The sequence below is a fragment of the Mastigoproctus giganteus genome, chromosome 1 (genome assembly GCF_048544385.1).
Source record: "Mastigoproctus giganteus isolate SK-2022 chromosome 1, ASM4854438v1, whole genome shotgun sequence".
Classification (NCBI taxonomy): Eukaryota; Metazoa; Arthropoda; class Arachnida; order Uropygi; family Thelyphonidae; genus Mastigoproctus; species Mastigoproctus giganteus.
The window spans coordinates 248,412,390-248,428,018 of NC_143575.1; the positions used below are offsets into that span (position 1 = coordinate 248,412,390).

General features: G+C 36.2%; 1 protein-coding gene across 1 annotated transcript in view; it reads left to right on the forward strand.

Annotated features, from left to right (window-relative positions):
- Nucleotides 1–15,629, forward strand: part of LOC150091738 (ankyrin repeat and IBR domain-containing protein 1-like) — a 228,181-nt gene that overhangs the window by 152,702 nt on the left and 59,850 nt on the right. The window contains exons 12-14 of the mRNA XM_090369550.1: nt 2,564–2,694; nt 3,135–3,269; nt 10,417–10,503. Of these exons, the coding sequence (XP_090225676.1) occupies nt 2,564–2,694; nt 3,135–3,269; nt 10,417–10,503 (353 nt within the window). The remainder of the gene's footprint in view (nt 1–2,563; nt 2,695–3,134; nt 3,270–10,416; nt 10,504–15,629) is intronic.

Consider the following 15,629-nt stretch of genomic DNA (forward strand, 5'->3'; position numbering starts at 1 on the left):
TAAATTACGTTTACACAATTTTCGCCGGTAAGTATCACAAATTAAAAAAATCTGTAATTTTCGTTTGCACAGTACAGTTAAAAAATTGTCTGATTCTCAAAGAAAACCACATTTGTTCAAAGCATTAAAAACATTATCAGGAACATTTTCACAAAACTGTAGACCCATACGCACCATTTTAAAAGTGTTAATCATTTCTTCACGAGTTGGCTTTTCTACGGGTTGTTCTGATGCGTCTTCAGCGTCATCGTTAATTTCTTCGTAATCATGGTCGCGTCTAACACTGTTCAGCAGTATTTCATCTTCATTTGGATGTTCTGCTGTGATCTACATAAACATAACTATCCAGTGTTATTTCATTTTCGATGTTTCCAAACAATTCTAATAATGTCCAAAAGTTTTTCAGTTGTGAAAGGGGCAAAAGTTTGTCCAAACTTTTGCCGGTTCAGAGATGCAGTCTCTAAGGTTAATTGTAACCTCCAAGTTTCTATTTTCTGATAACGCACTGACAATCTTCATTATTATTCTCTTTCGATAATGAAATTTAAAATTTTTAATAATGCCCTGGTCCATTGGCTGGAGTTTTGATGTTACGCTTGGTGGTAAAAACAACTTCGCACTTTTAAGTTTGGCCCGAAGTATTGGCAGGATGTGCCGGACAGGTGTCAGTTACCAACACGATTTTCCTTTTTTCTTTTGTTATACGCTTGTCTAGTTTTAATATCCATTCTTCAAAAATATCACTTGTCATCCATGCTTTTTTATTAATTTTATTAATGTAGTCAACTTCCAAAGATTTTGTGCCTCTAAAACATCTTGGGTTTTTTGATATTCTGATGACTAAAAGTCTTAATTTTTCACTTCCTGTCATATTTGCTCCAACTAGCACAGTGATTCTTTCTTTGCTTTGTTTTCCGCCAAAACATTTATCATCCTGAAAAGCAAGTGTTCTATTCGGTAAACATTTAAAGAATAAACCCATTTTGCCAGCATTAAAAACATCCTTATGCTCATATTCTTCCAAAATCTTCTTTAAAGTATTGTTCCTCCAACTGTTGCAATCTTCTTCGCTTACATTAACACTTTCTCCACAAATAACCTTTTCCACAATTCTGTGTGTGTGTGCTTCTTAAATTTATCTTGCCACCCAGTGCTCGCATTAAATTTTGTATGTCCAAGGGACTGTTCAAATTTCAGAGTTTGTTGCCTAATTATTAGGCCCCGATATTGGGATATTCTTTTCACGTATCATTTGCACCCATTTTAGAACAGCTTTATCAACATCTTCGTATATACACAACTTAAAATTCGCTTCTTGTCTGCTCCTTCAATTGCATTTAAAATTGATTCTCGATTTTTTTAAAATCGTAGATAAACTGGTTGCAGGTATGCCATATTTCTCCGCAACATATTTTTTCTTAAAACCCTGGTCAATATCATAATCTTTGCTTTATCATTAATACTTAAACACTTTCTCTTCGACATTGTTTCCACAATTGTAAAAATTACTGGACTGCAGCTCTTGCTGATACATACACCGCAAACTTCGCTGCGCTGGCGATAGATAGTGAATTGTTAGTACAGGTACCGCCTACTCAATGACATTCCCTTGCCAATTCAACAGTATCACTCACTTTGAAGAAATATATGACTTTGTGAATTTCTTTTATTCTGCTTTCATTCATATATACACGAAAGAAAATTTATGATTAGCGTATGCTGTATGTTACTTTTCAGAAAAAAAAAAAAAAAAAAAAAAATACAAGAGCATATAGCCTATGTGATTAATGACGAATGAAATAAAAAAAAAAAAAAATTCATGAAAACCATCTACTGGGAGTCCAGTTAGACGAGAAAGGACATATTATATAATGATTGACATGAAGGTCACGTGGTACAGTTGAGGTGAGAAGCAAATGTCACTCAGTAGGCATTACTAAAAACCGACTATGGTAGCATTCTATGTATTGCCGCCACAGCATGCTAAAGGTTTACCACAGCGAATTTCGTTTTCCCGTGAGCCAACATCAATTTACAAATCTATCCTATTTATTGTAAAGTTTGCGACCACTTTTAAGAAAACCCATTTGGTTTAATAACTGTAACAAAAATGAAACAAAGACCCTCCTATGGGTGTCAATGGCCACAAGTGTTCACTAAAAGGATTATTATTTAATTCCAGATGCTAATGCCCAATTTCGGAAGGAAGGAGGCAGTATATTTGAGCGGCTCTTTAGCAGTAAATGCTTGAAAATCTTCAAAAATGCTTTTACTAATTTTTTTAAAAATTCGTTATAGAGAGACTAACACTTCATTATATGGGGTTAATTTTACATGTAATTTCGTTTCAAGGTGCAATGTTTTGCGAAAAAATTTGTAATAGAGAAGTTCCACTGTATTTGGCATTTTACTTTGCCTACCTTTGTTTGGCTAATTTATCCTTTGCTGGACTTATTGTAAGTAGTTTTACATACCCAGATAGAAATATGTTTGCTACAGAAAATTTCCTATGAAGTATCGTTTTTGGCTTTTATACAATTAAATTTTTGTTTTCTTGCATTAGTGAAAAATACATGCTCTAAAACTGAAGATGCTGCTAATTGTTTATGGCTAGTTACTAACTCCAAACCTTGCCCAAGCTGTAAGTCTCCAATTCAGAAAAATGAAGGATGCAACCACATGAAGTGTTCCAAGGTAAGAAAAAAAAAAAATAAATAAGATCAGTTTTGTGTATAGTTTCAGATGCTCACACTTCAAAAATAATTATTGTGTTGCTCTGTTATTATTATTTATTTTTTGATATTTTGGATATAGAGTTTAATACAATGGTTATTGTGGAACTATGTTTTGTTTTTTGTGAAAAACATCTTAAAAATTAAATGATATACATGCCATGGAGAAAAGGTGTATTTTTATATATAATTTATTAGTTACTTGAGGTATTTATTGATCAATAACGTATCAATAAAAACTTGGCTAGTTTTTATTGATACGTTTTAAGGCAGTGTTTGACACTGTTTACTTCTTTTTGAATCACTTTGTACATAAATATTGATTATCTAGTTTTGCACTGCCTATATTTATATTAACCAAATCAGTGACTGACAAATTTAATTTTTAAATACATTTAACAGTGTAAGCATGACTTTTGTTGGGTCTGTTTGGAGGCATGGAAGAAACACAGTTTTGCCACTGGAGGATATTATCGCTGTAATCGGTATGAGGCAGTTCAGAAAGTTGAAGTGCGTACTGGAATGCTAATTAGTGAGGTAAGAATTAAAGCTGGTATTTGTAAGTATACAGTCAGACTTTATTAAAAATTTTACTGCTTCTTGATAATCTTCCTTTTTTCCCATTTCTTACAGTTATTCATGTATTTATTTATTTTTATATTTTTTCACAAGTTATTGCCAGTTCAGAGAAGGGCAAATAGCTTGGTCGCCCTTCTCTGAAGTGACAGTAATATTATTAAATTTAAATTAGTATTGACCATCAACATTGAAAAATATTTTGGAAAAATACTTGGAAAAAATATTAATTTTGCATGTTTTTGATTAATGATTTATAATAAGGTCTGTTGCAAAATACACTTAACATAAATATCAACAAGTTCAATTTCTTCCTCAAATTTTGGAATTCACAAGGAAGTTTATTATTATTATTTTTTTTACCAGTCCTATATGACCCTTGCTGCATAACAATATTCCTTGTCATATGGCAAGGGACAATTATTAGTCTTATTATTAGTATCAGAAAGGCTGAGTGATGCAAGGAAGCAAACCTTTTTGGTATCAACCAAAATTAAATAAATAAAATAATAAAAAAATTCAAGTGAAACAGAACATTCATACTATTTCCATTCCCATAAGGTAGTCATCCAATTCTGTTTTAAACATAATCAGACTCACTGCCTCCACCATATTAGGAGGTAATTAATTCCAGTGTTTGACAGCTCACTGCCTGGACCCACTGGTGGATTTCATGAGATCCAATCTGCTGTTATTCCCTGAGATTTTATATTTGTGTCCCCTGGTTCATATTTCACCCATGAGGGAGAACAAATCTTCCTCACCCATTTTACTTCAGTGCCTTATACACACCTCAATTAGATTTTCTTTAGATGTCTAGTTGTCATAAATTCTTCTTATGTTCTTCTCATCACCAGTCTGGTTGCCCTTCTCTGAACCCACACCAAAAGTTCTATTTTTATTTTTTTATTATTGTTTTTTTTTTATGTGCAGTCTTCAGACCTAAATACAATATTCCAAAAGCAGGCTAGCCATCGCCTTGTAAAGAAGGATAATGATGTCCTTCTCTTTACTCACAAAGGCCCTATAAATCATAGATGGACACTGCCTTCCTTGCTGTCTGTCTGTATTGCTTAAAAAATTTCCTGGCGGATTAGATCATAACACCTAAGTCTCTTTCATCTTGAACCACTTTTAGCTCCTCTCTCCCTAGCTTATACGTGACTTCAAGATTTCTTTTCCCAAATGTATAACCTTACATTTGGAAGCAATAAACTTTATTTGCTATTTTTCAGACTCTTTATGCAACTGATATATGCCTTTTTTATGTAGCATGGACTTGTGCAGATCATAATGTAAAAATTATTACCTGCATCCAACTGTTTAATGGCTACACCATAATAATTTATCAGACTGGTCAGGCTTGACCTCCTCTTAATGAACCTATGCTGGGATCTATTAGAGATACCATTCTTGTCAAGATGGTCCTGAATGGCATCCTCCATGATCTTCCCTACCACAGAAATAAAGCTCACTGGCCTATGGTTACCTACCTCCTCTTTGGCACTGCCTTTGTGGGTAGACATTAGCACTTCTCTAGTCCAAGGCAATCTTCCAGGAAATTCTTCCTAATTATGCCCATATTAACAGGGTATCTCAACCCAAATATATCGTTTGGGACAAAACATTGTGTAGCAAAACTTAGCATTCCATACCACCTGACACTCCATTCTTCCATTTTTTTTTTTTTAAGCTGGTGATCATGATATCAGGCTTATGCATAGCTGTCCTACCTTATTAGTCTTATTATTAGAAAGGCTGAGTGATGCAAGGAAGCAAACTTTTCCTGTATCAACCAAAATTAAATAAATAAAAAATTCAAGTAAACTGCACAGCCTGTACCCAAGGCTGTGCAGTTTACTATAGGTGGCTGACTTATTGACAGATGTTCCTTTGTTCTCAAAGATCTGCTCTCTGTAGGTTTGGTGCTCATGCATGTTGTCTGTAGACAACGTGCATGAGCATCGAATAATAGCGTAAGAACAGGTGCATGTATACTTGCGTATACACCAATGCTAAGAGTTTGGTAAATAAATTTCATGAATTTGAGATATTGCTCAAAGCATCAAAGGCGGATATTGTTGGGATATCAGAGACGTGGTGTCACACAGATATAAGTAATGCAGAACTGGAATTTGGGGAGTACAATGTCTACAGAAAGGATAGACAGGATAGGAAGGGAGGAGGGGTTATGCTATTAGTTAAGAAACATAAAATCCAAGGAAGTGAAGCCAGTCGACATCACTGGACAGTGCAGTGTCGAGTCAGTTTGGTGTGACATAAGCATTGGGAGATCAAAATTGAGAGTAGGAGTGTGCTATAGGCCTAATGACTCTGATGAGTATAAAAAGAAACTGTACAGGGAAATAGAGTGGACCAGTAAATCAGAGAGTCTTATAATGGGGGATTTTAATTTCCCAGATATTGACTGCAATTTGTAGGTTGGTCACTCACACACTAGCAAGGCTTTTGTGGATTTATTGGATGATTGTTTTCTAAATCAGCATGTTCGGGAGGCAACTAGAGGGAGCAATACTCTAGATTTGATTATCAGTAGTGATTCTTCATGCATTAAGAATCTGCAGGTACAGGAACCACTAGGTGACAGTGATCACAGTGTTCTGAAGTGGGATTTACTCAAGGAGGTAACTACCATCAGGGGTAAAGGGAAGGGTTATTGCTTTCGTAAAGGCAACTACGATGGTCTGAGACAGTATTTAAATTCTATACAGTGGGACCAACTGATGATGTTACCAACAGCAAACTCAAAATGGGAAGCATTCAAAGAACTTATCTTGGAAGCTACTAGGATTTACATACCAACTAAGAAATATTGTTCAAGGTTCATGCCTAAATGGATGTCAGATGAACTAATGAGACATATGACAGAGAAGAAAAATGCATGGGATACATATAAATTAACATGTGACACAGAAGCCTATGATAGATATAAGTTGATCTGTAACCAAGTTACAAAGGAGGTTAGGCAGGCGAAGGCAGATTACGAGAAATCTTTGGCAAGGGATGCAAAGAAAAACAGCAAGGAGTTCTTTAAGAATTCTTTATTATATACAGAAGAATTCTTTATTATATACAGAAAGCACATTGCTGTATACAACTCCCTTCACGGCTACAAGCCAGGGGTTATGTAAACTCTAGAAGGAAGGAGATGAATCAGATTGGTCCACTTGATATCGATGGTTCAGCTGTTCATGATCCTTCTCAGGTAGCTAACAAACTAAATCAATATTTTGCATCTACATTTACACATCAGGAGTTATTCAGGAAGGGGAATGCCATAGATGAAGTAAACACTGGCAATGAACTAGATGATCTTGTAATAATTGAGAGTAAAGGGGAGGAGAAATTGTTGAAGATAAATACGAGAAAGGCAGCTGGGGTGGATAGGATCTATCCAGTTATATTAAAGAGGCAGCAAAGGAAGTAAGCAATGCATTAGCTATAATTATGAGAGCTTCCTTGGACTCAGGGGAGGTACCCACAGACTGGAGATGTGCAAATGTAACCTCAATTCACAAAGGAGGATCAAAGGCTGACACAAGTAATTATAGACCTGTGAGTTTAACTTCTGTTCCAGGAAAATTAATGGAAGCACTGGTTAAAGAAGCACTGCAGGATCATCTTGACAAGAATTTAGTTATAGCTCAGACACAGCATGGTTTTGTTAAGGGAAGGTCTTGCCTGACCAATTTGATTGGATACTATGATGTAGTCACAAAAGAATTGGATGCAGGGAATAACTTTGATATTATATATTTGGATCTTAGAAAGGCTTTTGATACTGTTGCACATGGAAGACTGCTGCACAAATTGGAGCAGTTGTGGCATTGGTGGCAAATTGTTGCTATGGATAAAGGGATGGTTGAGTGGCAGAAGACAGAGAGTGGTAATTAATGGACACTGCTCATCGTGGACTAATGTTATTAGTGGAGACCCTCAGGGTTCAGTGTTTGGTCCATTGTTGTATTCTGTATTTATAAATAATATTGATGATGGTATATCAAACTTAATGTCCAAGTTTGCAGACAATACAAAGGTTGGCAGGGTTGTTAAGGATGCTACTGACGCTATGCTACTGCAACATGCCGCCTCCATAGCCAGGTGGGAAGGAGCAGCAGTGCGTAGCACACGCTTCTTGATTAGACCGGGGTTCGAGCCCGTCACCACTAAATACGGAGGATGCGGAAAGGTCAGGGAATGACCACCGCATATCCCGGAGCAATATGGCCTTAGTTGCTAATGCTCCTAAAAACCAAATAACAAACAAGCTGTGCAACAGGATCTGGAAAGGTTGAGCAGATGGGCTGAGAGGTGGCAAATGAAGTTTAACATTGACAAATGTAAAGTACTACATATGGGAAACAGCAACCCCAGAGCAACGTATCAACTCTGTGGTACTACACTGACAGTGGTAGAGAATGAAAAGGACCTGGGGGGGGGGGGTAATTGTGCAGGCAGATATGAAGTTCTCTGAGCAGTGTAGATGGGCTGCAAGAGTAGCTCATGGTGTCTTATCAATGATATACAGGAATATTTCTAGCAGGGATAGGGAGGTGATTATTCCCTTGTATAAGGCAATGGTCAGGCCACACCTTGAGTACTGTATACAGGTCAGGACACCTCATTTCAAGAAGGATGTAGAGCTGCTGGAACAAGTACAGAGAAGGGCAACAAGGTTAGTGAACGGAATGAAGGGTTACTCTTACGAAGAAAGGCTTAAGTTTCGCAAATTACAGTGTCTGGAGACTAGGCACCGGCGAGGTGATCTGATACAGGTGTACAAAGCCTTGAATGGTTTGAGCATGCTCAATGCTGATGGGATACTGCCTCTTGCTCAGAATAATCATCTGAGAGTGCATAAATTCAAATTGAGGAAAGACAGATATAGGATAGATGTGCGGAAATTTGCCTTTAGCCAGCGTGTAGTTGGTTGGCGCAACAGATTTCCATCCCTTGTTGTGGAAGTTGATAGCCTAAATAAATTTAAGGCTCAGCTGGACAGGTATTTCAACAAACGGAGGGGTGAAGTGGAAGGGTTTTTTTTTTTTTTTTTTTGCTGATGCTGCATAAGCTTTGCTAATAATGCTAATCAATTTGAGAGTATTTCTTCCTTTACAGTACTGACATTGCATCTCAATCTAAACATATCCATTGGAATGAAACTGCATAATGAAATTCATCATTCCATACCACCTTCTTTCACTGTTCTGGAGTCTGTGTGCATCTCTAGATTTTTTTCAGGGTTTTTTTTTTTTTTTTTTTCTTATTATAGAAGGTCACTAATTTCAGATACTTAATTGAACTGTAATATTTCTTTGATAAAGAAATCTTTTATAATTTCTAAAATTTTAGATTTTATAAAATTTTTCGCAGAAATGTATTCTATACAGTTTATTCAGAAGTTTTGTCTCCTACAATTCAGTATTTGCTGAAGGTCAAATATGTAGGGCTGTTGATTTATCACATAACCCATGGTTAGTATTGTGAACTGAGGTAACTATAGCAGCAAAGTACATATTGGATATGGAATGAAATATTTTTAGACAAGTGGCAGAAAGCAGTTTCACTGTGACAGCAGTAGTATATGAGAAGCAATACAGCATTTATTAATGCAGTGCATAACATTAGCTTTTCCAAGAATCTTTATTTATTTTTGAATTTTTTAACATTACCATGCATCCAAATAATTTTTGAAATTCTAAGAGACATTTAGTAATAAACATCCAAGGCAGCCCTTCGCAAGGGCTGCCTTGGATGTTTGAATGTATTCGAAGCAAAGCATCGAATATATTCAAACATACTAAAAGGAATGGATGCATGTCTGACTGGTAAGCTGGGTGCTTCTGGGACATTCTGTAACAACTTAATTAAATTCTGTATTTGCTTTTAATAAAATTTTGTTGAGGAGGTTTCATTTAACTGGGTAACCTGGTATATTTGATCCATTGTTTCCTTGAGGATATAATTAATTTTTCTCTCTGACCTGAAGAAGGTCTGTGCATGTATTGTACTGCCAATGGGGCCCCTTGTTTGGAAGTTTAATTTTTATAAAATTAACAATCATCTGTGCTCTGTGCAAGATATTTTTCTAAAATTTAAGCAAATTATGTAACCTGCAGCAATATTCTGATTATAATAATAACATATTACACAAATAAACATTGCACAGATAAGATTCAAATAACACATTTTACAGGTAAAACAAATTTAGTTATAACTCTAAGCTTTTTCTCATGTCCAAGCCAACTTAAACTTTAAGTTTTTAAACTTAAAACACATAAAATTTAAACTCTCAACATATATACATATCTACAGTAAAATAATAAAACCTGCTCAAAAAAAACAGCTCCAACTCAACAATATAATATTTAAAACCACTAACGTACAAGTTAGTGCAATTGCATCATTTCTTAACCACTAATTAAAACCACTGAATAATTAAAACTCCAGCTCTATAAAAACAGTATTTGCAATCAGTAAATAAGTTAAACTCCAGCTTAATAAACAGCTTGAAATATACAATTAAAGTATTCAAAAAATAAATAAAACTTCACACTCTATAATAAAATCCAATTTCATAAACATCAAAATATTAGATATTATCAGTATCTAATAATTTGGTGGAGGCCATCCAGTTATGAACCAGTGTAGGAAGTTATAGTGTAGCAGCCATACTTACACAAATAAAAAGAAAAGTCAAAACTTTTATAGTGCTAGATTTCTAAGTGGTTGGTGATTTTCACACCTGCCAATACACTAATGCTTGGCTTACCAGAGATTCATGTGGTAAAATTGTTTAGTTGATATGCTCATAAAAGAACTGAACTTGATAAAGGTCAACAAAGTGTATGCACCATTACTGCATTATTAATGTATTGCTACTCATTTTGAATAATTTATAACACAAATGTTAATGCACTCCATTTTGCTAAGCTATGTTAACAAACCATTTTGCTGAGGGATATTAACCTTTCTTCCAATTTTAAAATAGTACATTCCTTTAAAAACTGTCATAATTTTGGTGACAGTGTTATAATATATAGAAAAGATTTTAATATTTTGTATTTATGTATTTTTTTTCTTGCAGGCTGAGGCCAGAAATAGACAAATGCAAGAATTAAAGCGGTTTGTTCATTATTATACTCGCTTTAAGAACCACGAAAACAGTCATAAGGTAAGTATTTTGCTCCTTCATGTCTTATATAGTATTTTATATATACAATAAACTATATTTATTCAGATTTGAGGTAAATATTATTCTTTTTATAATACTCAATTTTAGTTGTTTGAACTGCTTTTTTTTTTATTAAGTTTTTAAATTAAAAATAACTCACAAATATATCAGCAATTTTGTCTGGATGTAAAACAGCTATATGAGTGCTTTGTATGGTTAAAAAAAAAAAAAAAAAAAAAAATCCCAGACTCTTTATTAGAATGCTAATAAGCATAAAACACCTTGAGTTTGTTAAATTACTGTAGTGATACATCAATTTGTCAGTTGCTGCACATAATTATGATCTATAAGTGAGTATATAAGTCGATCATATTTAAGTAAAGCCTCTGTAGCCAAGTGGTCAGGAACGGGAGTGCAGTAGCACACGCTCTTTGAGTAGACCAGGGTTCAAGCCCCTGACTGCTAAATACAGTCGATCTACCAACCCGCATGGGCGCCTCTGTAGCCAGGTAGGAAGGAGCAGCAGTGCATAGCACACGCTTCTTGATTAGACTGGGGTTCGAGCCAGTCACCACCAAATACGGAGGATGCGGAAAGGTCAGAAAATGACCACCGCATATCCCGGAGCAATATGGCCTTAGTTGCTAATGCTCCTAAAAAATAATAAAATAACTGCCAACCCGCACTGGACCATCGTGGCAGATTATGGTCCATTTCCCTCAGCATGAATTGTTGAGGAGGCTTCCATCCTGCAGTGGCTTGATAATGGCTGCAGTTTACCTTTAAGTAGGTAAAAACTCTGATAAATTGGCCTCATCTCCAATAATGTGAGTCAGTTGCAATGGTTCATGTAAGCTGAACAGTGATCTGAAAGATGTGATTCTGGCTGAAATGTAATGAGAATATGCTTAACAGTAAGTAGGGAACTACTTACTGTTAAGCATACTTAATGAGAATTATGACTCAATGAGAATATGCTTAACAGTAAGTAGGGAACTGCATTGCAAGCAGTAGGGGGGAAGATCCTCCCTGGCAGTAAAAAGAGGTGTGGTAAATGAATATTGCCAATTCATGCTCTTCCAAGCATGACCCTTCATGCTTGTTTAATCAGAAACTGGATCTCCACAGCTGTGGATTCTGTTTTATTTCAAGAAGCTTGTTATTATTATCTGGATATGCCACATTTGAGACCAAAAATCAGAACATCATATGGTTGGCTTGTAATCAGTATAAGGAATTGATGGAATCAAAGTCAGTGGAGTGCCTTGCTGCTGCTGTTCCTGGTATTCCAACATGCCTTTTTATCCATCAATGCAGTCAGTTTATTTTCACTGAGATGAAGTAACCGAATCTAATTTGTATCAGAATTGGATGGAAATCCTGTCCACTGGATTTATTTCATAGGACCATCACTGCACTTAAAGAGTGTATATATTATGACCTGTGCACCCACAGGCAGACTGGGTCAAAAATTCTTACCGGGGAAAACTTGTAGCAGCCTCATACTAGTGTTTATAGCCAAATCACACTGGCCTCCATCGGCTTCCGTCCTATCAAGGTTTTCACAGTAAGGCTTATGGCCAGTCCCCCTCTGTGTGAACCTAGAAGGTTATTAAGCATAGAGTTCAGCTGTAAAAGCATTTGAGCAGTAACAGGACAGAGATAGTGGACATAAGAAGGATTACTCTGCTTCCACAGGTGTGTCAGGCCATGTCGTGAGCTGCATTAACTGTCTAAAATTTGGGCTTGACAGGAAGTGTTCCCCCACTGACAAAAATAGTTATCACAAGGAGGTATATACATTGTCCATGGTGGTTGTACTGTGCCTGAGGCTTGAGAGATATTTGCAAGATGGATGTTCCATTGTTGTGTTACTTCTTGTAACTGGATACCAGATTTATTTTCATTAGAGTTGTTTCTGTTATGTTTACCCACTGAGCATCAAAGAGATATGTCTAGATAGGGTGAGAAGGGAGGCTATGTAATTTGGCTGCATAGTCAAGAAAAACGTTGCACTGGGGATGTCCTGATAGCTCCTGGGGAAATCCTGAGACACTATTCTGGACTGGACTGCAGTCTTAAACTGGGACTCTGTAGTCTAAACAGGATCTGATTAAGGTTCGATATTGGTGTTGGTGTAGCAGCATAAAGCAGTCTGCTGCTTATGTCATAGAAGAGGTAACTTTAGTATATTCATTTTCATACGCTGAGTTTGTGTTTGCATTATATGCTTCTGGAAATTTAGTATCAAATATTAAGCCTAAAAAGTAGTATTAGTTGGGTTTCCAGTGTTAGCTCAGGATCTTGATGGAGCTGATGCTTTTTTTACAAAAGTGGATGGCAGTGGTTTTTGATGCAGAGAGTTGATAACTATTGTGGGATGCCCATGACTTTTGTTTATCGAGAGCCGAAGTTGTTAAATGGAGAGCATATTTTGTGAGTGACAGAATACTATAAAGTCATCGGTATACAGATAGGTGTTGGCATTAGCTGGAATACTCTCTGTTACATTGTTTATTCTTATTGCAAAGAGTATGACACTAAGAACTGATCCTTGTGGGATCCCTTCTTCTTGGCCAACTATTTGAGATAAAGTATTGGAATAACATGCTTAAAAAAATTCTGTTTTGGAGAAAGCTTTGTATGATTAGTGGCAACTGACCCAAAGTCCTGCGGCATACAGATTTTGAAGAATGCCATCACCAGGTGGTATTGAAGGCTTTTTCAATGTCCAATTAGACCATGAGAAGATGTCCATTTCAGATAAAAGCATTCTGTACATTGAATAGTGCCTTGATCGTAATGTCTATTGTTGATTGATTTTTTTGGAAGCCATACTGGTTCTTATCCATGACCAGCCAAGACTCTAGATACCATGCTAATTGATTGTGAATCATTTTTTCTAATATCTTACCAAGGCAACTGCTAAGGGATATTTTTGAATAGTTCTGTGGATCTGACTGATCCTCCCCATGTTTGGAAAAGGCTAAGATTATTGAGTGGCATCAAGGACAATAGCTTTCTGAGAATATCCAGTTAAAATACTTCAGTAGTGAATTCAGAGCTCTCTTGTCAAGATGCTGAAGCATGAGATATATCCCACCAGGTCTTGCTGCACTGTTTTCTGATCTGTTTAAGGAGCTCTCTACCTCAAAAATTGAAAAGTTGGTTGTATATGGAAGATGTACAATTGTATTTAAATTCAGCTTATACTGTTTTGCATTGACTTTTTATTATTTAAAGGCTGACTCATATGTTGATGTGGCTGAGATTTGAGCAAAGGATTCTGCCAGGTCATTTGCAAAATCCACCGAAGAGGAAAAGTCTTTGCCAATCCACCTTTGAATTGGCATTGATACTGGGAAGGAGTTACCATTCAGATTTTTGAATTTGTTCTGGATGTTTCTTCTGGCTGTATTCTTTGTACTGGTGGAAGCAAATCAGATCCATGAGTCTTTTTTACTTTTTTTCATACATTGCATACTTTAGCTTTAAGTTTCTCTAAATGGGTACCTGTGGAACATAATCCATGCTTCATTTTGCTCTTCTTTAGCATCATGGCATGCATCATTCTACCAGATGTTGCAATGTCTGTGAGGACCAACTAAGGTTTGGGGTATAGCACAAGTTGCAGCTGTTATTATCTGTGTTATAATGTGATCAGTAACATCAACAGTAGGCTGACTTTTGATGCTATTTCATGAAGGGAAATAGCAGTGGCAAATGTAATTCCAATTTGCCTTGGAGAATTTCTATTTTATGCCACTTTCTGTGTGCAAGATTCTATTTGTTTCAAATTTGCAAATAATTGGATAATGGTCACTGTTCATTGGGTGATTAGGAACAGTTTTGGGAAACATATTGAAAGATCTGTCGCTGTAGATATTTCTGTGGTAAAGTGGATATAAGTGTCAGCACAGTGTTCAATTATGTGAGATTCTGCTTGTCAAGGATTGTCTCAATGAGTTTTACTTGTGTATCCATCTGGGAAGATCTTGCATAGGATGGTGCCCCTTGAAATCGCCAGTAGGCTGAAAGGTGGTGGGAGCTGCACAATAAAGATCCTCCAGTTCCTTCAAAAGTGAATTCTCTTTGTTTGGGAAAAGATATGTAGACACTATGGTTAACATAAAACTCAAAGAAACTTGCCACTAGAGCCTCACTGTGGTCTGCAGTGGGATGTGTTTGGCAGGAACCTTGTTGTCAACAAGAATGGCCATGCCTCCTCTTGTAGTTAGTAATGTTCCTTGTTGATTGTATAATTTTTAATCACTAGGGTCACCTGGTGCTTGCTGGACAGTAATGTTTGATTACATCATAAATATAAATGTTACTGCATAGACTCATACAGTTCCATTGTCTAATGTTCTGCATTATTTGGTTTTAGAGATTTTATATGGTTCTGTCTGTTTTTACATCCAGCCTGTTTGTACCAGTCTAGTTTCATCTTTTCTTTTTTTTTGAAAAGGTAGGCCATCCAACATCCATGTCATCTTCAGCATGTAGATCTAAGATTAGCTCATCTTCAAGGGTACATTATCGATATCCATATTTTTTGCTAAGCATAGTTGGTCTGTTTTAGTTGGGGCTGATGCTGTCAATTTTAGTTTCTGTCAGAGTATAAGAAGTAGTTGGTGTTAGCAGAGTGTAGCTAGTGCAATTCATTTTACATTTCTCTGTAGCTGTTTGCTGTGGAAATGAGAGTACAGATTAAGCCCATTCAGCAATTGGCTTGGGTTGGGGTACAGTGACAGCTGTTTGTGTTGCTGCAGCATAAGTGAGTTTTAGCATTTTGAGCATAACTTGCTTCCTAGCTTCCTGACAGGTAACCTTTTGTTCAACCTTGTATTTTTGAATCTTTTTTCCTACCTTCCAGAATTTTCAGGCTTTTGAGTAGGTTTTGAGTAGGTGGATGCTGGCCTTTACAATTTGGGAATTGTGGAATTTCTGCAGTGTGTAGTCTATTTATGAATGGGCTTCTTTTGAGCCACAGATCGGGCAGATTGTGTCCTCTCACTGATTGGTCTACCAAATTGAGCATAATGATTGTAGTAGGAACAAGTTCACCATATTCTTTAATCATTATTTTGCTTAAATGACTTTTTGATCTTTTAATTCCTGAATTA